We start from the raw sequence: 24914 nt of genomic DNA, 5'->3' as shown, positions 1-24914 counted from the left end.
AGGCAGTTGAAAATCATGGTCGGTACTAGTTCACAAGTCCAAATCCAAATTTGATTGAAGATAGGGTTTTGTGTGTGTGGTGTTTGTTTTTATTTTTAATTGAATTTATTGGGGTGACATTGGTGAATAAAATGATATAAGCTTCAGATAGACAATTCTACAATACATCATCTGATAGTGTATTGTGTGTTTACCAACCCAAAGTAGAGTTTTGATAGCCTTCAGTAACCTGTATCATTCATGATCTTTTAACTGGTAAAATGGGCTTTCATGTGTTTCAAAGAAAAGAAACCATAGTAAATATAATCAGATCCCTCCTTCACAGAGAGGCAAACCCTCCTTTTATTTATTTTTGGATTGTTTTTCTCCAACACTGAGGCATCTCACTATCCTAAGAAACCATGAAAACTTAGACAATTTCAGAACTCTTTTTTTTTTTTTCTTATGGTGGCCTAAAAAAGAACACTGCAAATCTTTCGATCCTCACACATTTGAAAAAGTCTAAAAATATACTGCTGATCTGCTTTGATACCAGTGAAAATAAAATGTACCTGAAAGTCAAAGGACTCAACAACCTTAGTCGAATTGCTCTGCTGTACGTGGTCTCGAGATGCATGACCTGGGGGTTCTGAGCAGACCAAGAAGTGGCCCGTGTTTCTCAACGCCCCCCCCCCCCCACCTCCAGATGTGAAATAAGTAATCAGCCCTTTAACTGTAACAAGACACTCACATCATTAGGTATGTTTTGAAATAACTTTCTAAGCCAACTTTGCATTACTGATAACACTGCATCCCTTTCCCCCCCTGAGTCTTATGTACTCTACCACTCCTTGCCTGTGGCCATTTGGTGGACTCCAAGTCCTTCACTTCTGCTTTGTTACAACTTGTCATCCTGAGCATGGCCTTGACTTGACTTAATAGCTTAGTAAGGGATTCCCCCTTGAGTTTTACCTTGAGATTCAGTCTGCTCATGGGATATACCTTCATTATAAGTAGATGCAGCCAGTGAGGTCTGGATCAGACACACTGAACATCAGACATGCGGTGTGGTCTCTCCATTTTTAGAATCCCTTTGCAAGATCACATTAGCCTTCCTTCTAATCTTTGGGCGTGGGTCAAGGTAAGCTCTTAAATGACCTTTCTCTGTCTCTAAGCTTTTTGTTTTATGTAGTAGTAACATGCCTCTGTTGGACTCTATTCTTAACAGGTAATTTTATTACTATGTTTAGGTCTGTGGTTCTTTAAGGCCTTGGGCTTTTTATTCCCCAAAGTAACACATCCTAACAGGTAACACCTTATAGTCATAGTATGTGTCTTTTTTTATATATAAGAAATGGGATCTTATTGTTTCTTATTTAACAAAAACTGCAGAATCTGGATTTCAATAATTCAAATTCAGAAAATTTCTAGTTAACTTTCTAGTTAATTTTTATTCTACCTCTCCCTTGTGTGTCTCTTTTTTGTCATCCTGGATATGATGAATATAGTCTATGTTACTAATTCATAGGCTAAGGAAACTCTACCCAGTATACTTGTTTCACTTTTCTGGCATTGAAACCTTGTGTTTCATGCTTATATATTATGGAACCAGCTTGATTTTCAGGATTGAACATACCATGCCAAAAAGTGGATAAAGGCTCTAAAATAAACTGATCACCCAGCACAATTTTTGTCTGCATTTGGCATTTATTCCAAACATAATCTAAACAGGCATAACATTCAGTTCTTTGGGATTCATTCACCAATCAGAATACTGTAAAAGTTATCTGTAAAAATTCAAGAAATGCAGGTTAACAGAGAGAAGTCTGAGACCAGTCTTTGCATTTCTGTCCTTGGTGCTGAAAAAAAAAAAAATCATAAGGCCAACTGCCCTGACTTAGTAAATGTAATGATGTGTACTTAAATTACTATGTATAAGAGATCATGCATTTCTCTAATTAATCCTATTTCCCTAGGAAAATCAATGTTATTGATGACATAATGGAAACAGACTGATGCCTTTCCAAGAACAGCCCTGACCCATACAACAGTCACTAGCTACATGCAGCTATTTAAATTGATTAAAACTAAATAAAATAAAAATCCACTTTCTTAACCACATTATCCATCTTTAAGATGCTCAAAAGCCACTGGTGGCTGGTTGCTACTATATTAGACAGCACAGTATCTCCATATTTCAGAGAATTTTATTGGACCCTGTTCCTCTAGCACAGTGGTTGGCAAACTGAGGCTTGTGAGCCACATGTGGCTCTTTGGACCCTTGAATTTTTAGCAAAGGACAGCTTAGGAGTACACTAATTAAGTTACCTACCTATATAATTTAAGTTTTAAAATTTTCTCTCTCAAAAGAAATTTCAATCTTTGTACTGTTGATATTTGGTTCTGTTGACTAATGAGTTCGCCGACCACTTCTCTAGCATATTATCACTGGGATAGATTCACTAATGATCTCCAAATGTATGTACATCCTAGTCCTTGGAACCTGTGAGTGCTGTTATTTTGCATGACAAAAGGGACTTTACAGGTGTGATTAGGTGATGAATATTGACATGGAGGAATCATTTGGTGTAATCCCCATGGGCCTAATATAATCACTAGGGTTCCTATAATAAGGGGAGGTGTCAGAGTCAGAGTTAGAGGAGATGGCAATGTGATGGCAGAAGCTTAGATTGGAGTGATGCTTTTTGAAGATGGATGAGGGCAATGGATTCAGGTGGCCACTGGAAACTGAAAACGACAATGAAACACTTTCTCCCCCAAGAGCCTCCAGAAAAAAACAGCTCTGCTAACTCCTTAACTCTATGTCAGTGAGTTAACTCCTGGTATTTAGAACTCTAAGAGAATACAATTATGTTGTTGTAAATCACCAAGTGTGATTTGTTACAGCCACAACAGTAAACTGATACAATCATCATTAGCATTTCACTAGATTCTTGTAGAGACTTTGACTCCTTGTAATTTTGCATTCTCCCTTGGATATTTGAAGAATCAAGCTCTAAGCAATGGTGCCATTTTCATTTGAGATGTTTATTTCTGCTCATGAATGATTTCTTTTGGGTTAATCGAGGTTTAAACAATATGTCATGAGTTGGCAATGTCAAGAAATAGTGTTGTGGCTTTATGAGTTGCAGGTGAGAAGAGATTATATACCCTTGCTTTCTGCTCTTTTGGACTGGGGTGGTTGTGAACTCCATTTCTAATTTTGAACACCATGTCCAGGTGGGATTGGCAGAGCTGAAAACAAAGATGACCATCCTACCAAATTCTTTTAAGTGAATCAGAAGCAAAACTCAGAAGGCACAGTTCAAGGAGGACACTGTCTGCCCTTTCTACCGCTGGGGGCTAGTGAGTTATTTCCTAAGCCCATTGTGTGATTGTGGGTGTGATGAGTCAAACTTATTTTCTGCTCCCTCAACCTGCTCCTTTCCTCCCAGGCTAGGTTTTGATGGATTATATTTTTTTTTCTGAGAAATACTTTTCACCCACTGTTCACTGTCATCCAAGTTATCTCTCTTTTAAACAACAACAGCAATAGCCCAGGTGCCATAATGGTTATAACAAATATATATTGAACACTTATTTTATTTTAAGTATAGTGATAAGAAATGTATATGCATTGCTGATTTAGTCCATACATAGCCCTGTAAGGGTATGCTATTAGTATTCCCATTGTGTGAGAGAGAAACCAAAGTACAAAGAGGTTAGGCTGCTTATTCAAGGTCATGCATCTAGTAAGAGGGAGAACCAGACTGGACACCAGACCTGCTGACTATGGAGGTGGCTTGCATTTTAGAACTCAGCAAAAGGTTTCCCCTCCAAGACGCTAAGACCCTTAATGTCAGGAATCATGCTAACTTTTTTTTAAAAAATCTATCTTCTTGATTTTTTACAGAGAGGGAGGGAGAGGGATAGAGTGTTAGAAACATCGATGAGAGAGAAACATGGAACGGCTGCCTCCTGCACACCCCCTACTGGCGATGTGCCCACAACCAATGTACATGCCCTTGACCGGAATCGAACTTGGGACCTTTCAGTCCACAGACCGACGCTCTATCCACTGAGCCAAACTGGTTTTGGCTCATGCTAACTTTTTAAACATGTTGTCCTGTTCTCTCAAAAGGCCTGTATCATTTCTTGGAAAACCAGCAGACACTCATTGAAATTGCTCATTTAAATTTATTTTTCGATGACTATTTAGATGATCAATAGGGGCTTCCATACAGAAGGGAGACCAATAAAGAGGACATCCCCAAGAAATTCTATAAAATTTGCTGTAGCAAGAAGAAACCAGGCTAGATTCACATTCTGGCTCTCACTCTTATTAGCAGTGTGTCAGGGAACAAGCTATAACTTGATTTGAACCTCAGTTTTCTCATCTATTAAATGCGTATAGTAATATTTACCACAGAGTCCTTGTGAGGATTTAAGGAGATCATGGGTAAAAATCACTTAGGGTATATAAAGAGCTTTATAAAGAGTCCCCATGATCATCATCATTATCATCATCCTTTTTTCTCTATCACCCTATAACATGTACTCAAAATCTTATAGCATTTAAAATGTACAGTAGGCCTTAATTTGCTTAAATGTATTTGTATACCAACAATGTAATCCTTATTGAAGTTTCCTTTTTTAACTTGACCACTTCAGCATTCTCATGGAAAATACTCCGAAACACAAAAACCAGTTATTTTATGTAATTGCTCCAAATATAGTTTGGAGGTGATTGGATGTTTATTCAAATTCTATTGAAATAAAAATTTTAATCAGTTCTTTTACAGTGGTCACAAGAAATAATGCAAAAGTTAATATTAGAGCCATTAGTGTCCTTACTGATGCAAAGAAGCAGTCTTGAGAGTGGGCCCTGCTCCCATCTCTGCCCCTGCTCAGTCATTTATCTCATGATGACTGTTGTCATGTTCTTCTTCATCATTTTCTCTCTCCAGTGCATTGGCTATTTAATGGCCAGAGTGGTCTTTCTATAACATAAATCTGACCATACCATTCTCATTCCTGGAACTCTTCCATGGCCTCCCGTTATTTAAGTATCAAATCCAGACTCCTTTATGTGGCCTTCTTCATATGCCTTCAATCTCATTTCTATCTCCAAGACCTACCAGGTCCAAGTCCCACTGCACATACGCTCCAGCCATAGAACCTGCTGCCTGTATTCTTCAATGCCTTGCAGCTGCTGTTCATGCTTTTCCTCTGCTTTGGATTCTCACCTATCTCAACCCAACATCTCCTTTAAGACTCATCTCGATCATCACAGCCTTCAAAAAGCATTCAATATGCATTCTGTCTCTGAATCTTTTCTGGCCCCCATAATAATTTGGATGTAAACTTTTAAGTCCATGACACTTACTCCGATCATTCATTTTCCTGTTTCTCTCCTTATTTATATGTAATCTCCATTTAAGCAAGGACTCTTTTCTCGTGCCTGAATGTTTATTTTATACTAATGCAAAAACCAGTGCTGATGCTGAGGTGACAGACACAGACGAAAAATATTCCTTAGTGCTTGAGACAGAGTCCAGGAACATATTGTGAGTGACTGAATGGTTGAATGGACGCAAGGCATTCTACCACATGCCTGTGAGATTTAAGAAAAAATAAATAAAACAACCTAGTTTCTCTCCCACCAATTCCAATGGATAACCTTGCAGAATAAGATCTAGCTCGGAATGTCTGCTGACGCCTGAAGCATCCTGCATATCGGAGCTTGTTCAAGGGCTCCTCCCTGACCTCACACACAGCGAGTGTCTGAGCTCTGTAGGCTATTTGTAGAGATTTTATTTCATCTTTGAAGAAAGCTGCCTGGTATAAATATTAGTCAGTTGATTTCACTCACAGTTAAAACAAGCTTTTAAAAGCCTTTTACCTCTCCTGTCCCCAAATAGGTACTTTAGACAGATTCTCAGAGCCTTGGGAGTTTAGTCGGATTCGATAAAGTGAAAGTTATGTTCTATTCCGAAGCGACCTTCGGTGAAGGCTACCTTGGGGTTGATGCTGCAATTATACAGAAAGGGTCAGGTAAAGTGAAGGATTTTAACATCACAACAATTGGGTGAGGGGTGGTGTGGGCCTCACGCTTTCCTCTGCTGGATTCATGTCCATGAATCCTTTTCTAAAGATTTTTTGCCTTTGGTAGCAAGATGGTAGGTTGGTATGGAAAAGGAGCAGGGACTTAAAATGCCAGTGGTCTGAGTTCAGTTCCAGCTTTGCCCATCCATTAGTCAATGGTCAATGTACACCCAACCCGGCTCTGTGACCCAAGAACCAATGGGCTTCTCCAGCACTGCCCAACAGGAATATAATGAGGATCACGATCTGAGCCACACAGGTACGTTTAAAAAACAATTGCTGGTGTTCACATTAAACAAACTAAAAAGAAACAGTGAATTTAATCTCAATATTTTATTCAACTCAAACTACCATTTCAGCACATGATCAAAGAAGATATTTTACATTCTAATCCTGGTAATACATCTCTAAAATACAGTGTGCATTTTATACATACACACAACACACCTTGTTTCAGACTAGCCACATTTCAACCACTCAGTGACCAACTGGCTAATGGCCCCCACTTTAGGAGAGCTCAGGGTGGAACCACAGTGCCTAGACAGATATTACAAGCTCTTAAACTTCTCCCACAGGGGTTACAAAGTCTGCTTCACAGAGATAGAATGATTTGCATTGCATGAACATTGGCATGTGCCCCAACTTCCTCTTTTTGCAAAGAATGGAGTAAGAGGATGAGATATTACATCATTATTAGCTGGTTTGCTGGGAGGTTTTATTTCTATCCCTGAGCCCTAAATTCTATGAGGTAAGGAATGACTTTGCTTAACCCAGTGTCTCCACTGATTAGTACATAGTAGGTATGTCATTTTCTCGGCGCTGCCATAACAAAGTACCCAAACTGGATGGTTTAATGACAGAACTGTATTGGCTCCAAGTTCTGGAGGCCAGAAGTCTAAGACCAAGGTGATGATTCCCTCTGAGAGCCAGGAGGAGGAATCTCTTCCATGCCTCTCTCCTACCTTCTGATGTTTATGGACAATCTTTGATGTTCCCTGGTGGTCAAAGCATTACCCTATCTCTGCCTTTATCTTCACATGGTGTTCTTGCTTGCATGTTTGTGTCCAAACTTCCCCTTTTTATAAGAACAGCCACATTGGGTTTGGGGGCCCACCTTACTCTAGTATGACCTCTCTTTTACTTAACTAATTATGTTTGGAATTACTCCATTCCCAAGGAAGGTCACATTTGAATTTGAGGGATGGGACACAACTCAACCTGTAACAATAGATGTCCAATAAACTTAAGTCAGACCTACAAGTCAGTAATACTTAATTGTAAAGACAATTTTTAGTCTTGTCCCAGTGGGTTCCAAAAATGTTCCATTCTGTCTGAAAAAGATAGGCGTGTTAACAGTCGAAAAAGAAACTAGTTAGTAAAGAGGATAAGTGCTGTCAATGGGCACATACTTGCTGCAAAAAACACAGGCTGCATTATCACATTTGAAAGTATGTTAAGGCTATTCCTTGCAGGTCTTTTGAATTAAGCTTACTTAACTTCCATCAGCCTTGGTTTTCTTAGGTGTAGCTTCCCTGGAATTGTTTGGATAAATTAACTTGAATCTCTTAAGTGACCACAAAATTTATATGGCTAGGCTTTCACACTATTAATATTGGAATGTCTTGCCACTAGGCTAGTTCTCTCATGTACAATTAAGACAGAGATGTCCCATATTTCTGAGAACCCGCTGCCTTGCTTGAATCCAGTGTGACATTTCACAAAAACTACCCCCCCTCCCAGTGATTCTGACCCTGCTCTAATCCAAACTGTGTGATCCTCTCAGACAGTTAAGCATTCACTCAGGAATCTTCCTGAAAATCTTACATATCCTGAGCTACAGAAAAAAATAATGCTTGTTCACTGATGCAACGTAAGTGAACAAGTCAAGGTTCTCCAGGCTCAAGTGGTACTTTAGTTGAGGACCAGGGACTCAGAAACCCTTATGTTGAGACAGGGCCAGTTATAAACTTGGCTCTTCACTTAAGATAGAGCTCTTTGGTTTCAATCAATTCTTCTGGACTTAATTGTTTTTAAGTAATAACTTCAATAATGGCATGCTTATCCTTAGTTGCGATATATTGAATTTGTAAGGCCAATAAAATTTTATTTTCCCTTTTTTCTGACAAGAATTTCAATTGTCATAATGTTCACATTTGTCTTTCTTATTTCCCATGTAAACATTTATAAAATAGGGATGTAAGAAACCCCCAAATGCTTCATATAATCAAGGCAATTTATACAGCTAGACTTGTGGGTCATATGAATGGAAAACTTAGGAAGCATTTGGGTGCATTGGAAGTATAACTAGAGTTCAAGTCCCAGCTAGAACATCTTTGGCCTTGTCTTTCATTGTGTCTTGAGTATGTCATAGAGTTACCTGGGCCTCAGCTTTCTCATTGTGTAAAAGGGTATGAATGGTACCCATCCTACTTACCTTCCAACGTGGTATGTGTGACTCAAACAGATAATGTGTAAGTGTCCTAGTAACTTTTATATTCTACCCTGGGCTAAGCTATTGTGATGGTGATGAGAAGGGTAATGCGCCTCTATTCTGTTGACTTACCTACAATGACCAACTATTTTCTGTTTATTTATTCAGTTTCAAGCATTTGAGTTGCTTCAAGGGGAAAGGGAATGTCAAGGGTGCAGCTTAAATGATTGGATCCCTTTCTTACATTTCCTCTTCCTTCCCTTGACTACTTTCATCCTGTTCTCTAGCATCATTGGATTTACCCCAAATGTTTTTGAGCATCCACACTCTGTACACCATTCTAATCGTGCTAGGAATCAGGTGCTAAATAAGGCAGACTCGACTCTCTGCCCTCAAGGGCCGTACCATCCAGCAGCCTCCAGGTCCCTATTTCAGTTCTTTCTCTGTTTTTTTCAGGTCCGATGGCTCTGAAAATAGCCTCACCACTTTTTTTTCTTTTTTCTTTTCTTTTATTTTTTTTACTTCTTTTTCATTGATTCTGCCATCCTGAGTATGAGATATTCCTCCTACAGCAACAGTACAACTGGCCTTTCCATATATTGTTTTGTCAACTTGTTTCATACCACCTGGTTATTTCCTGCTCACCCTTCAACTCTCAGTTTAGACATCAGTTCTTCTAGAAAGCCCTTCTCCATAAACAATAGGGGATAGATGAGCCCCCTTTCGCTCCTTCCATTTCTCTTCTCATGGCACATATCCATTGGACTGTAAATTCCTGGTCTAGCCTGTGACTCCTGCCATCTGTAGCTACAGAGCTACCTGGGCTTCATCTATAATATTCTCGGCACCACGGTAGCCACTGAACCTAGCCCAGTATCTGCCCTCCAGACGATGCCCAATCCTTAAAGGCCGAAACAATTGCATGAATACCAAGCTCTTGTCTACTTGAATAGTTCATTGCCCTTGCTTTCTGGCAATCTCTTCTAATTTTATTTCCTCCAAGTCCAAGTATCATTTATTTTATGACAGCCTTTTTATTTTTTTTTATTTTTTTCCAGCTGGCAAACTATTAGAGGCTAAAACTTATGCAACACACAATGAAAGACAAGGTCATATTTTATCATCTTTGCCTGTTGCCATAACCAGATTAGACATCTTTCTACAAGTGAGGTGAATGCAAGCCAACAGATATTTATCATGTCAAACATCTGATTACAAACTATAGCAGAAAAAAGAAAGCAACACTAAAGATGAAACTTCAAATACCTGCCCTTGAGGAGTTTACCAACTCCTAAGAGGCCTACAGTAATTATGTGAGAAACTGGATAACTGAAAATACACTCAAATGCAGATGTTGGAACACTTCTGTATCTATACTGTGCCATGTGTCCTCAAGGCCATGGGGTTGACCTGGCTGTGTTTAGGCATCCAGCTTTGAGAAGGGACAGAAGAAGAAGGAAAATAAATGCTGATGGATGGCACTGGGACATAAACTTTCCTGGTGGGTAGAAAACTCCGTTTTCATATGTGGTATGAGAGGAAATGCCTCTGACTCCATCCACGTACAAGACAATGATATCTACTCCTTGCACAAATATGTATCTTTAAAGTTTACTTTTCCCCTTTGCTAGAACATTTCATTATCTGTATCATTCCATGGGGAGAGTCTATGATTCTTCCTAGCAGTGTGATTTAATGCTCTCAATTTTTAAAATCTAGTGACAGACCCTTGGTGACACTTAGTGGGATGCTGTACTCAGCAACATCCACAGTGGAGCTGATATCTCTCTAGGCTACTCGGTGTCATCTGTATGCATAGTGACCTCCTCTCTTATAAAGAAAGTCGCCTCATATTAAATCTATCAATTTCCTCTTTTGGAAGCAGGCAGAGAATCCTCTGGATAGCTGTGATGAAATAGGTAACACTGATATTATCCCAAATCATATCTGCAGGGTAACGATAAACAAGCTATTTAAGAGAACAGAATCCATCCTTTTCCTTTTGTGGATTTGGCTAAATGAGGTAGTATTAGCAATGTTACAAGTCATTGGAATTCGTCTCCAATATAAATTTGACATTGATGTTACCCCTGGTGGTGGTGGTGAGAATATTTTTCACTTCTTTTAGATTATGAAAGTGAAAGTCTGCTCAAGATTGAAGGTTTCCTCCATACCCGGAAAGTGAGGACTCCTTACTGAAATATAACTAAAAATGCATGTATCTGCTCCTTTCCTTTTGACAACAGCTTTTGGTAATAAATCTGTTAGCTTGGTCAATCGTCTGCTAATGCATCTACCCTCCTTTCCACAATCCTATGCATGGGACAGTGGTGGGCAGCTCCCACTGTCACTCAGGGATTGATGGCAATGGCCAGGTTGTGATGATGTCAATAGAAATACACTCACAACAGCCCAACTTTTACAACCTTAACTCCTCATGGTGTTCACAGCAATGTTGAAGAGTGGTCACACCAGGTCAATTTCTGGTTTTGACAATAAACTATAGTAATTCAAGAGGTTACCACTTGGGGAACCAGGGTGAAGGGCATCACGAACTTTCTCTAAATTATTTTCAACTTCCTGCTTTGGGGTCAGCATTGGATTGGCACAAATGTGAGTTTCATCTTACATAATTAGGGTGACTTCAGGTTATTTTCTTATTCTTTCAAAACCTCCCATTTATAAAATGACAATAATGATTGCATTCCTATTATGACGTTGGCTCCATTGATAGAGTTACAATTGTAGAATGTTTTGGGCAGTGGAAAGCATATGTTGAAAGCCCTTTTGATTACATTACTGTTGTTATAAATAATGTTGTAATCACCACTATCATCATTAACACCCTTTAGATTCTGGATGTTGAGTAGAGTGAACAAGACCTCAAACCTGTAACTTTGGCTGGGATACTTTGGAGATTTGTCAGAAGATATTTTGTGATTGAATTGTTCCACTGTAACCCTTACAGATATCACCCTTCATCTTAGCCAACAAAGAGGTCAGCCATAGCTGGCTTGAAAAGACCTTAGCTTTGGAGAAAGAGCTGGGTTTGAGGTCTACCTCTTTCATTTACTAGCTTCAATACCTCTTAATTCCTATTCTGGGAAATGAGTGTGATAACAATAAGTTCATTGAAAATATAAAAATTTACAAAAAGAAAAAAAAAAGAAAAAAGAAAATATAAAAATTTAAATTTATAAAGAATAACACATATAAAATCTAACTTTATCCCTACAGGAACTATATATATATATATATATATATATATATATATATATATATATATATAGTGACTTGCATTGACTGATGCTTAGAATGAACTCAATCCATATCAACATCTCTGGCTGTTACTTTTTATTAATAACAGGAAATAACAAGATATTGATAGCAACTTCACATACAGATAGGTGGAGCCCTAACTGCATGACCTTCCAACAAAAAACCCTTGGGTACAACATTGGGGTATTCCAATGGGAGAGGGGATTTTTTTTCAACAGTGCAGAATAACATTTAATGGTATGAGCTTATTTCTCAGTGCTCTGAGGTTCTGGGTGAGTCAGGACATTTCTTGATAGCAATAGGAATAAAGAGATTAACTTGGGGATTTATTTTTTCATTCAAGAAAACATTTTGGTTGTGTGTGTGTGTTTGTGCCACTCTTTGAAGTACCCGAGGCAACAGTGCTGAGAAAAACAGGTGAGGTTTGGGTCCTCCTAGCTTGTACAGTCTAGTTGGAGACAGACATCAAAATACACTGAGTGGACAGATTATTATGATCTCTGAATGCATCATAACTGGCCACTCAATGTATATCTTATATAATAAAAGACTTATAAACAAATTGTCCCCTTGACCAGAAGTTCAGCCAGCAGACAGGCCGGCCAACCGCCCATGTCCCCTCCCTCTGGCCAGACCCCACCCATGCACGAATTTGTGCACCCAGCCTCTAATTTATATATACAGTACCGAGTGGCCAGATCATAATAATCTGGCCACTCAGTGTATATGTAATGTAAAAATATATTTAAATGTCAAAATCGAATAGGGTATAACGTTAAACTTCAATGAACTTTTGAAAGGGTAAGTCAGGCCCTCTGAGCCTCTGGGATGGTATGAGCAAGATGAGAAAACCCATCTTCCTAAGTGCCTGGTCCCATTGTGGGAACTTCACTTGCTCTGGAGGCTGCTAATTTTTTTCAGCGACACACACATTTATTTCCTTTTGGAAATATCACCTCATAAGCAACCACATCAAGGCTCCGGACTTGCACAAAGTGCCATAAATATTTGATAGTCACTAACTTTGAAGGAGTTGAAAAAAGCACCCTCTACATTGCCTTCTGTGATCCAAATGGAAAGTCAGAATGAAACATTTTGCAAACATGACACCTCGTCATTGCGAGCCTACCACCCACTCGGTTTGTGTTTCTGGGGCTGGTATTTGTCAGCCACAGCAAGATGGCTTCTGGCCTCTCTCTCTCTGCTTCCCTGTCAGGGCCGTGAAAGTGAAAGGAGACAAATTGCTTTCACTTGAATCTGTGACATGGATTCTTATTATCTTTGCAGTTTGTTTGTTTTTGTGAATTATGGCCTCAGAGCAATCTCAGAGTTCTTTGTTCCAGACATGCTTTTCTGTAAGCTGGTGTAGTTAGGAAACAAAGGTTGGTATGTTCACCTAATTGAGGTCAGATATGACCTTATCTACAACTATTTCAGAATGTGGAGCTTAGGAGTCTGTGGATTCGGGTGTAAGGAAGCAACTCTACCTCCCTTAGAAAGGGGATGATAATATGAACCACATTGGGTTCTTGTTAATTGAAGTAATGTAGGTAAAACTGCCTTTTTGGCTTTTCTATCCTCGGTGCTTAGAGCAATGACTGGTACGAAGTTAGTACTTAAGGAAAGTTTTCTTATCACAATCACCATCATTAACTCTGTCTTCATCATCACCACCACCACCTCCATCATCTTTATCAGCATTATCATATTCATCTTTATCATCATCCTTACCACTATCATCGTCTCTATCTTCATATCATCATCATCATCTCCATTTTCATCTTGGTATGGATTCAGTGATAGGAATACTTTGATAAGACCAAACTAGGTTCATGTTCTGGTTTTGCTACTTAACTAAATTAAGAGCTCCCATTGTGGAAAAATATGTCTTCAGTTATTTGGGAGTTCAGTTTTTGTATCTTTAATATCTGCCTCCCAGGGGTGGTTGTGAGGACTAAAGTGCCTATCAGAGCAGCTGGTGAACGGGAGGTGAGAAGTGAACACACTTCAGTGAGCTAGGAGGGGACTGATTTCATCCCCACAGCAGGGCATACGCCCTCCTAGAGCTTCCTGGATTACAAAACATTTCTGTAGATTTTCTCCCAAAACCAACATAAGAGACTCGTTGGGAAGAAAAATATGTATTACTATTTAAATTAATAAATGAGGAAACTGAGGCATGCCAAAGTTGAATAACTTGCCAATCTCTCTGCCACTATGCTTGCCTTCTCAACATTTGACTTTGATTCCATAGTCACAGCGCTGATAAAAGATATGATAATAACAAGCACAGGCATTGCCTAGCATCATATTTTTAATTTTATTTCTTTTACTGCAATCCATAAAAGATGTTACATTGCAACCCAATGCACCACATAAAAGTCTCATGAAATAACTCTTAACTATTTTATTCTCTTCTTTTTCATTGTAGTCTAGTTTATTTCAGTTTTAAAATGCTGGCATGATTACCCCTTACATAGGTTTTATATCTCAAGATATCAAACCTACAGTTTGAAAAATACAGAAAAATTTTCCCCGATTTTTCATCAGGACTGTGTATCAGAATGACCTCAGGCACTTTTACACAGAGCCTGGACCCCACTCTTGGAGTTTAAACCAGTGGGACTGGGATGGAGTCCTGGTGTCTGATTATTTCATGAGACTGCCCCACATGATCTGATGGTCCATTGGCTAAGCAATATTTTAATATTTTCTCTATTACTCCCCGGAATATCCTTCAACGGGGAATTTTTCTGTCTTGGTCTGTCCTTGCTTTTTTAGGAAATAGCAAGACCCCTATACTTTGGTTGAAGGACAGAAGTTTGACTTTTTAGTTATCAGAAAAGACAGGAAAAAAGCTTAAGGCTCAGGGGAGTGACCGCTGAGGCCACGTGTGTGGCTGGGGTTGGGAGGGAGGGCCCGAGGTCTTCTGAGGTTACAAGGCTCTGAGAGGAGCCGGCATCTCCCCGTGAGGGACCCGAAACAGTGCTTATTTCATGCTGCCTGAGCCGTATCCCCAGAGCATGATTGAAAATGGAGGTGTGAGGATGTCACAAATACCATTTATCCAGATTTTTTTTCCAACCCTGGGGAACTGGAATTAAAAAAAAAAAAAAAATTACCCGAGAATTACCTAAACTAGTACCACCGACAGACCAGCAGGAAAGTTCAATTCTTCCAGGCAGCCTCCTCTGCCCTCGCCTCCTCCTCTGTTACACAATTTAATTACAAGTTTAATCACTTTGGAAACCCCATCCATCCCCTCCAGGGTAGCAAGAGTTCTCCTTCCCCAGCGAGGCATCTCAGCGATAAGCAGCTGTCCACGGGAAGGGGGGTGGGACTCTCGAAACCTCTCCCTGGACGAGCAAGAAAGACACGGCCAAATAAAAAACTGAAATTGTTTTGACATTTCACTCTGGTGGTTGTACTTTTAATAATAAAGACAGGACAGCGATTTGTAGCCTTAAACGAAGAGGCAGCATTTGGGATGGAGATCGCCGGGGATTGTTTTTGCACAAGGTTTTATATCTGCTTCTTGGGAGAGAAGAAAAAGCAACGAGCGAGGAAGAGATAAACGTTCAAGAACAGGAGAAAGCAAGACCCCTATGGGTGTCCTCCATGGCATTCATCAGCCCTGGGGCTTGTGGCCAGGCTGGGCTCTTTCCTAAGATCCCACTGCACCTCTTGACTGCCTATCCCATAGGGATGCAGATGGTCTTGGCCTTGGCCCACCATCCTATTGTCTGTGATGAATGCATCTGCGTATACAGCGGTGCTCTAAGCCAGGCCACTGCGTCCGTTTTGCTGTGAGTTGATTTTGATGTTGACCCTCACTATCACTCTGTGAAGTCACTCATTATTCCCACTAAACAGAACAAAAACTGGAGACCATGTATTTCAACAGCTTGCCTCGGTCACACGGCTGGTTTGCAGAGGAGCGGGGTCCCCAAATCTCCCCAACGACTGCCAGTGACAGCATGTGAACATCACTTTACAATTAACCGTGCAGCTCGGTCACACATTCAGGCCCAATGATCTCGTTGTATTTCTGTAAATTTACCCCTAATCACCCTTCTATCCCTTCCAGCTCTTTCTTCATCCTTCCTCTGTCTCCCCATCCTACTCTGCCATCCCCCACCCCCTCTTAAAAATCCAAAGCAAAATAGGATAGTAGCAAGCTCCCCCAGTGGATTTCATAACTTTGCATGCCGTATATTTAGTTTAGTAATGAAAAATTCCAGCTCCAGGCAATGCATAGGCTTGCATTTCTAATGTTTTTTAAACAGCTATTAATGTAGTCGAGTGCCGTGTGGTGAGGTGTGTGTGTACGTGTGTGTATTTTTTTTTCCTCCTCCACTCTATAATCATCTGCTCAGTGTGCACTCTGAAACTGAGCGGGAGCCGGAGGAGGAGCGAGCCGTGATTGATGGGCCAGGCCTTGCTGGCGGAAAGAGTCCCATCTGGGGTTGGTTTGGGGAGCAGTCAGATGTTGAGGGGGAGGTCAGCCAGGCAGCTCCTGCTCCCCCTCCCGCAACACCCCAGCCATCCACACGTTGCACAGCGCGCGCACACCCCGGCTGGTAGCTGAGGCTTGCTCTGAGCAGATGCTCTGTGGTGTGGGTCTGGGACAGCTGCTAAGTTTATGGAGGAGAAAGCGAGCAGGATGGTGCAGCAGGTATTTTTTTTCCCCATTATATTTTCCACTCGCCCTTGTGATTTGAATGAAGCTGCAGTCTCTCCTTGCGGTGGAGTCTCTGTTGCTCTGTGCCATGTATATGCTGCTCCTTGAATCATGCCGGGGAGAGAAGAGGATTTCAGCCAAGAGTGTGTGTGTGTGTGTGTGTGTGTGTGTGTGTGTGTGTGTGTGTGTGTTGGCTTTCTGCTTGATGTGTGGAACTGAGCTGGTTTTAGAACTAGCAGGTTAATGGTGTAATTTTGCATTTTCCTTCTTTGTTGCAATGCCTTGGGGGCAAGAGGCAATTTACTTCTCTCATTTGGGCACTGGAGGTTTTGTCTCAATAGGCGAGGTTTCTTGCCAGAGAAGTAGAACAGAGCAGCCACTAAACTAAAGGAAAACAAACTGTCAGCCCGACTGGAGACTGTGGGCAACCAAGAATGGATCGTTCCCTCCAGTGAGTCTGAGTTGCTGGGGGGGATGGGGGGAGTGGGGTTCCACGGAGGAGTAGCTGCTTCCCGTGGCTGTGTGGACAGATCACGGAGCTGCTTAAGCGGGGCTGGACAATCCCCGTGTATGTCTTCATTATAAGGGCTGCGTTTAGGCCAGAAGAGGGTTTTCAGGGCAAGATTCTCGGACTGAGATCAAAATATTCCAGGAGCAAAAGGGGGAGAAGATGCTCAGGAAGTGTCACTATGAAAGCTGGGGAAACACATATGTACACATGCACACACACACATGCATCCTTGATTATTTTAAAGTCCACTCGGCAGCTATGAAAATAGCCACTTTCTCCCTCAGTGACAGTCTGGCAGTCACATCACAAAGAATAACCCATTTTGTGTCCTGCCCAGTAAGGACGGTTTTGCAGTTGAAATGTGGTTTGCATTAGATGTTGAGCCAAAATATTGTGCCAAGTTAAATGGGCTGCCACCCTTTGTTCTCAAAACTAAAACTACCCTTTTTAACCATCCAGGGCAATGAATGGGAGAAGAGAGATATCTGGGAGAGAGAAGGGGGCTGGGGAGAGGGGAGAATCCTCTCGTTTTCTGACTCTGTCTTCTGGGCGCACCTTGGAGAGAAGATTAAGGATGAAGGATGTTGTTTCGGTGACCAAAGAGCTTCTCTGTGCATTTGAAGAAAGGCTCCCTGGACGTCTGGGTGCAGCCGAGTCGACACGCTATGCTAATAGACAGATTACGGTGTTTGTCTTAAAATAGCAATAATATCCTGGCTATTTCATGCTTCAGTAAAATATTTAAATTGAAACGGCATTTTTTTTTTTTTTTTTTTTGCTTTGGTGAACTAGTCTTGGTTGCATGTTAATAATATCCATCTGCTCTCAGCTCAGTAACTGGAGGTCCCACGTCACGGAACCCTTGATGAGTTGCTCTAATTGAGGTTTGGTGTGTGAGGACAGGGACGTTTCCCCCACATTTATCTCAAATAATGTTCTTCCCTCCAAGCTCCTACCTAGCTCTTCAGGAGCATTATGGGATTTAAAAATATCAGGCCTTGGCCCTCCCCCCCACCCCCGCCTTTTGTGTATTTAGCAGCAACCCAAGAAAGTTCAGGCACGGAAAATTAGATGTTAGGTTTGCAAAATCTCTTGAAGCACTTGGCTGATGATGTGGGGGGGATACATGCACATCAGAGTCACCTTCCCTGTCAACTCAGAACACCCACCAGCACCTTGGGTTCCCTTGTTTAGGGGGAGGACCGGGTTCAGCCTTGGAGGAGAAGGAAGGAGGCAACTTCTGCAAATGAGGGAATGTCTAGCCAGAATGCTCCAAATCAGCCTGCCCATCACCATCTCCTGCACGAAGCTGGCTTCAGCTTTTAACCTGTGCACGGACCCAAGATTTGCATCAAACTGGAGTGGAAAAGGTCCCCTTAGTGTGAATGTCAGACGACTCATTCCACACTAAGAATCCAGCAGCATCACCAGGGAGGAGACAAAGGCACCTCTGAAGCCGTTTGAAGGTGAAAAGCAATCCCCTGGGAAGTGCGATGATCTTAATTAAATATTAGCTGTAATTAGCCTGAAGTGCAAAGGGTAGGAATATTAATTAGGATCTCTCTGGAACTGCTGTCAGTGTTAATAAGTGACTATGGGGGGTCCCGCCAACATCTGTTTGGGCACCGGGAACAGGAGTGCAGTCGGGCCCTGTGTACCCCGATGTGCCTGCAGGTTCCTCGGAGACCAGGGACACGCTTCCTAGCGCTCAGCATCCTGGGGGTAGCAGGTGGCTTGTCCCGGCTCCAGTGGTGCCACTGCTGGTCCTTGCTTTTCCTACGGTGGCCTTGGAGGCTTCTGAAGCAAGGCCTCTGGTCTGAGATGGCAGTTATCTAAGCTGGAGCTCTAACCCTCGCCAAGGGTGGTCTGGCTGATGGAACATTGACACCATATTTTTTTTTAATCCTCACCTGAGGACATTTTCCATTGATTATTTTAGAGAGAGTGGAAGAAACCAGGAGAAAGAGAGAAACATCAATATAAGAGACACATTGATTGGTTGCCTCCTGCACACAACCGGATTCGAGTTGGGGATCAAGCTTACAACTGAGCTATGTGCCCTTGATGAGAATTGAACCCAGGATGCTTCAGTCCACAGGCTGAGATGATGCACTATCTACTGAGCCAAACTGGCCAGTGCAATGCTGGTGCCTATGCATTAAATACCCCAGCACCACATCACCAGGTGGACACGGGTCTTGAGGCCAGGGTGTGCTTGTGAGAGACAGTTTTGCTTATTTAAAAACTGGAACAAACCTCCCTACCAGGTGAGAGTCCTGCCACCTGAGAGGCACCTGGGCACGGGACAACACGAGCTCTGGCTCAGCTCCTGGTTTTCCGAAGAGCTACCTGTGGCTCTGGCCATGTGACTCCTTTACCAGTTCTGGGCCCCAGTCTACATAACAACAGAACCAAGTGAGGTTAGAGAGGCAATGCACGCCGGGCAGGGAGCCTAGACCTCCGCACGATGAGCATTCAGGGCCAGAGCTCAGGAATCCTCAGGCGCAGGGCTGGCCTGTACGACGATGTAGGGCGTCGGCAACATCCCTGGTCTCCACATACTCGATCCCAGTAGCAGCCCTCCTCCCAAGTTGTGACATCCAAAAATGTCTTGGGTCATTACCTAATGTCCCCTGGGGATCCCTTTCCTCTGTTTCATCACTGATGGCAAGTGCCCATAGGCCTGAAGGAAGGGGGCCTGGGCTTGTGTTCTGCCTTTCAGACACTGATGCCTTTCAGACTGAGCACGAGAGCCAGAAGCCATCTCAGATCTTCCCCCTCTAAGCTAAGGTGACCAAACGTCCCACTTTTGGTGGGACTGTCCCGATTTTTAACTGTGGGACGCCAGACAAATTGTTAAAAATCGGGACAGTCCCACCAAAAGCGGGATGTCTGGTCACCTTACTCTACTCATGCAGGGTTTCAGGCCTACAAGTGTGCATGCGCATTGACAATTCAGAGAGTTCTTGATGTAAAAGCAAACTCGGAAAAAGATCCCCACTCACCCTTTTGCTCCATCCTCAGCACTGAGGGTCTCCAAATCCAGCTGAGCCTCCCCTCCTTGGTGCAGAGAGAATGCACCCCTTTCTCTCCCTGCTTTATCGCCAGCTTTATGTCCTGCCCTATGGATGCAAAGCTGGCTTCTGAAGTGGCATGGCTATTGAATAACACTCTGCCACAGAGAATAGAACACCTTTTGTGGAAAGGGCCAGGTGGTTAAATAGTTTAGGCATTGGGAGGCCATTAGGTGTCTGTCCGAACTATGCAACTCTGCCATCTTAGCACAGGGAATGTAACTGTGTCCCAGTAAAACTTTATTAACAAAAAGCAAATAATGGGCCAGACTGGAGATGGAATGAGAACCTGACACAGTCTTCTGCCCCCAAGAAGTTCACGGACAAGCAGCCAATGACGGGACTTGGGATTATGAGAGAAGTGGCCACAAGCTGCAGTGAGGTAAAGAAGGCAGGCAAATGACGTGGCTTAAGTGCCAAGGAAGGCTTGCTAGAAGAGAGCTCTCTTGATCTGGGACCTGAAGGATGAGCAGAGAGTAGCAGTTGGGAGGGGAAGGCTTTCCATCCAGAGGAAGCGTGAAGGGGAGGACTTGATGGTGGTGGGAGGATGGAGCAGGCCCTTCCTTTTCTGAAACAGAGAGAGTTCAGATCCCAGCAGAGAGCCTGCACATCTTGTTGGGGCTTGTGGGACTGGGTCACTGTTCCTGAGCTTGCTCTGCAGTAAGGAAAGGCCACTCAGGCAGGGTTCCCTCCCAGAATATTGTGTTTTCTGCTGGAAAAACCTTTATCCTTAGGGACCGTCTCTCTCTACCATTGCTCTTGCCATCATTGTATGCTCCCTAGGAGGCCTCACCTGGGGTTCTCACAAGCCTTTGTTTCAATTCAGAGGCGAGCCTGGCAGAAAGCAGGGCAGGCTGCAACAGACCTTTGCGCAGAGGTGGGACCTGTCCCCGTGCATTTCTCTTTGGAGATTTCTCAGGTCCAGTAGTTTCTGGGGCTTCTGCTCAGCCAGAAAGAAGCACCATCCATTTGGAATGTCTGTACACGAGGCTATGTTTCCTGCGCAGCCCGACAGAAAAAAAAAAAAAGGATGCTCGTGGGCTCATGAGCAGCAGAGGATTTTTTTCAGGAGGGGTTGCTAACCAAGGCCCTTTAGGTTACAAGTAACAGAAAAAGGAGCTTAAACAAAATAAGACCTTGACCGATTTGTGTGAATAAAGCATTACTAACTGCAGGTAAAGCTGCATCCAAGACCTCCAATGAACTCCCCGGGACTCCATTTATCTGTTTATCAATTTCTGGGCTCGCTCTCCTCTAGGTTGGCATCGGCTTTAGGCAGTCCCTCTTCAAGGGGTGGTTCTTGGCAGCTCAGGCTTACATTATGAGGGAGCCTCATTATAATTACAATGGGTTAACTCACTAACTAGTTTAGATAGATGGGCATGAACACACATCCTGGTGACTGTGAGAGTGAAAACCTTTTTGAAAATTTTTATTTTTAATTGATTTCAGAAAGGAAGGGAGAGGGAAAGAGTGATAGAAACAGCAATGATGAGGGAGAATCACTGATCGGCTGCCCCCTGCAGGGCCCTTACTGGGGATGGAGCCAATAGCCCCAACATGTGCCCTGACTGGGAATCAAACCATGACTTTCTGGTTTATAGGTTGATGCTCAACCAATCACTGAGCCACACCAGCTGGGTAAGAGAGTGGCACCCATTGATTAGGCAGGCCAGGTCACATGACTGTATCCATGGGTCTTGGTAGGCGGGGCTCAGCCACATCTGCACTAGGTTGAGAAGGTATGGGTCCCCCCTTCTCCATGCCGAAAGGAACAGAGCATTTTCCTTGAAGTGAACACTGCATGGCAATAACAATGAGTGACCTCGTGTTTGCTAGGGATGGATAGGGTCAACTTTTCCTGTCACGTATAGCGATTCAGCCACAGCACAGACAGACCCAGCTCAGCCCCAAATGCTACGGAAAGAGGTTAGAAAGAAGTGGCTGTGCATGTCTGCTGCCCATGGCACAGACATTTGGAGCAGTTATGCTGGGGAGGAGAGGGCCTGATGGGAATGTTTTCACTTGCAAAACGTTTTAAACTTAGCCTAAGCGAAGTCCTCTTCAGCGTGTCATCCTTAACGTTCTAATTACAGTCCCCTCTAAACAAACGAGCTGGCTCCGTGCGCTGCTGTGAGAATAAACTTCGCTTCCCTCCGTGTTCGAATGTCCCAGCTGCACCGTCTTGCTTTAACCAAAGAGGTGCTCGTATGTTGGTGGTGAGGACGGAGGCGATGGGAGCGATTCTGACATGTTGGCCCTGCTATCATTGTGGGAGGGCTGAGGTCACCTCTAATTGACCACAGACGATGGCAAAGCAGCTCTTCAGTGCTTAATTGCTAGGGTGTTTTCTTCTGTCTCCTTCTGACAATCTGTGCGATCCCATCTCTTGAGACCATGGACAATTCAGACCTCTGGATTGCAGTTTCTGCTGCTTCGATTGCTGTGGTGTGTGTGTGTGTGTGTGTGTGTGTGTGTGTGTGTGTGTGTAGGGTAGGATAGTAGAATTATGGAGATGGGGGTGGAGGTGGAGGTGGAGAGAGATAGATGTTTCCTGAAATGGAAGCATTTGAATTCAGGGTGTGAGTGTGTGTGTTTAATTCTTTTCACTTGGCTGTAATTATCACACTGCATGTTTTGCCTAGATCTGAAGGGTGAATTGTTATATAATACTCTGTGCTTATAAAAAAAATAATAATAAGACAGGAAGACAGGGGCTGGGGGAGGCATTGACTAAGGAGGCTGAGCTAAGTCCAGCAACTCTGCAGAGTTACTTAAAATGGGGCTATCACAGAGGGCCATCTTTGTCCAAATTAGGCCCTGAATTTCATTGGAACATCACGCGCGCGCGCACACACACACACACACACACACACACGCTGCGGTCATTAACAAGACCCTCCAGTCCCACCATGTGTGCCAAGACACATAAAACTTTGATTAAATTCAAATGCTTAGATGAATTGTCTCTCCTCTCAGGAACACGCATGTTCGGTTTAATCGCTTTTGGCGTTTTAAGTATCAGAGCAAGGTTCTGCTGTCTCGGGAGACAACCCCATGCTCACATGTCCCCCAAATGGGACTGAGAGAAGGACAATCTGCCAGACAAGTCGGTCGGTGGGACACACACCCTCCCAGCCTGGGGCTGTTGAGCTGGATGATTGGGGAAAATGACATCTGGTTTCGCAGCCTTGATGTCTGCATCTGGAGAATGGATTGTATAAATGAGGGTGACTGCCTCCCCAGAGCGTCTGAGGAAGATGCACTGGGCTGCATGGACTCCGGCTCTTGGCACCATGTCCGAGTCACTGTGTTCCAGGGCCTGGGGGAAGTTCTGCCGGTGGCCACTCACGCTTTCTCCTTCTGTCCACTTCTGATTTTTTGCAGGGTAATCAGGAAGCAGCAGCTGCCCCTGACACAATGGCTCAGCCTTACGCTTCGGCCCAGTTCGCTCCCCCTCAGAACGGCATCCCCGCGGAATACACGGCCCCCCACCCACACCCTGCGCCAGAGTACCCCGGCCAGACCACCGTCCCTGAGCACACGCTAAACCTGTACCCTCCCGCGCAGTCCCACTCGGAGCAGAGCGCCGCGGACACCAGCGCGCAGACCGTCTCGGGCACCGCCACAGTAAGTGGGCTCCAGGTTCGCCGCTGGCACGGGTGGGAGGGGGTCAGGCAGGGATCGCACCCAGGGTTCCTGTAGTGACAGCAGGGTGCACCCCTGTCCAAGCCTCATGCCCATAAAGCAGCCCTGAACCCTGACCTTGCCACCCCAGTTCAGCCAAGATGCCTCCTCACCAGGCATCCTCCACCGTCTATTGGAGTATTTCCATCTCCCCAAACACAAATCTTGTGGCCGTTTGTGGCCACACTGCATCTCTGCACCAGCACCCCACCTCTATTTAGCCTAATGTGTTAGAGATGCGTGCTAGTCTTCATGCGTGTCCCTGTTTTTTCCATATTGTTGCTGCACCCTGGGGTGTACAGGCCTGGGCAGCAGAGAGGCAGCAGAAGAGAATCTTGCAGGGCAGTGAAACCATTCTATACGCTGATGGTGGTGGTTACGTGACTCTGTGTACCCAAGAGTCACATTTATTGCAGGTGAATGGGGTAAATGGGTTAAAACAAGCAGACAAACAAACAAAAACAAAACATTATTATACTATCATCATTAATAATGAACGTCATTAGCTATGAATCGAAGATCATCCTAAACAAAGTAATTATGAGAATGAAAGTGTGTTTGTGAACGACCTAAGGTAACCACACCCACCAGATATACATGCGTATTTGTGGAAATTTGTTCTGCAGAATTCTCTGGAAGCTTGGGCTCACCCCGCCTCAAGTCTAGAGCCCTTTGTATGTGAAAGGAGGATGCGCCTCTGTCTCCTGCCCCCAGGCCTCTGGGAAACCAGTGTTGGTGAAGAAGTTTATTGTTTTAAAGCATAATATTTCTTGTAACTAAAAGCAACCCTTACTAAGTTTGATTCCTGGTGTCTTTGGTACCTGATACCTGGAGGTTATATTTGGAGAATTTAAAAAATAATACACATTCTAAACTTTTCTATTGCCTTTTTCCTCTCTTTATTGTTGTACAAAACAGGAAAAGTTACCATTTTAACCATTTAATATAAGCAGTTCCCTCGCATTTGGTACATTCACAGTGCGGTGAAACTATCACCATTATCCAGTTCAAAATTTTCATCACCCAAAGGGACCTCTATGCCCATTAAGCAGACAGTCTCCATTCTGCCTTCCACCAACTCCTGGCAACCACTAATTTGTTTTCTGTCTATATGGATTGGCTATTTGGGATTTTTCATAGAGATGAAATTATATATTCTTATGTGTC

The 24914-nt window shown here is 43.2% G+C and overlaps 1 protein-coding gene across 21 annotated transcripts in view; it reads left to right on the top strand.

Annotated features, from left to right (window-relative positions):
- Window positions 1-24914, top strand: part of RBFOX1 (RNA binding fox-1 homolog 1) — a 2022031-nt gene that overhangs the window by 1817841 nt on the left and 179276 nt on the right. For all 21 annotated transcript variants that reach the window (XM_036410672.2, XM_045571305.1, XM_045571304.1 and 18 more), the window contains one exon: window positions 23448-23690. In XM_036410672.2, coding sequence (XP_036266565.1) covers window positions 23448-23690 — 243 coding nt within the window. The remainder of the gene's footprint in view (window positions 1-23447; window positions 23691-24914) is intronic.

Source organism: Pipistrellus kuhlii, unplaced genomic scaffold, assembly GCF_014108245.1.
Source record: "Pipistrellus kuhlii isolate mPipKuh1 unplaced genomic scaffold, mPipKuh1.p scaffold_m20_p_4, whole genome shotgun sequence".
Classification (NCBI taxonomy): domain Eukaryota; kingdom Metazoa; phylum Chordata; class Mammalia; order Chiroptera; family Vespertilionidae; genus Pipistrellus; species Pipistrellus kuhlii.
This window is presented reverse-complemented; position numbering and strand designations above follow the sequence as displayed.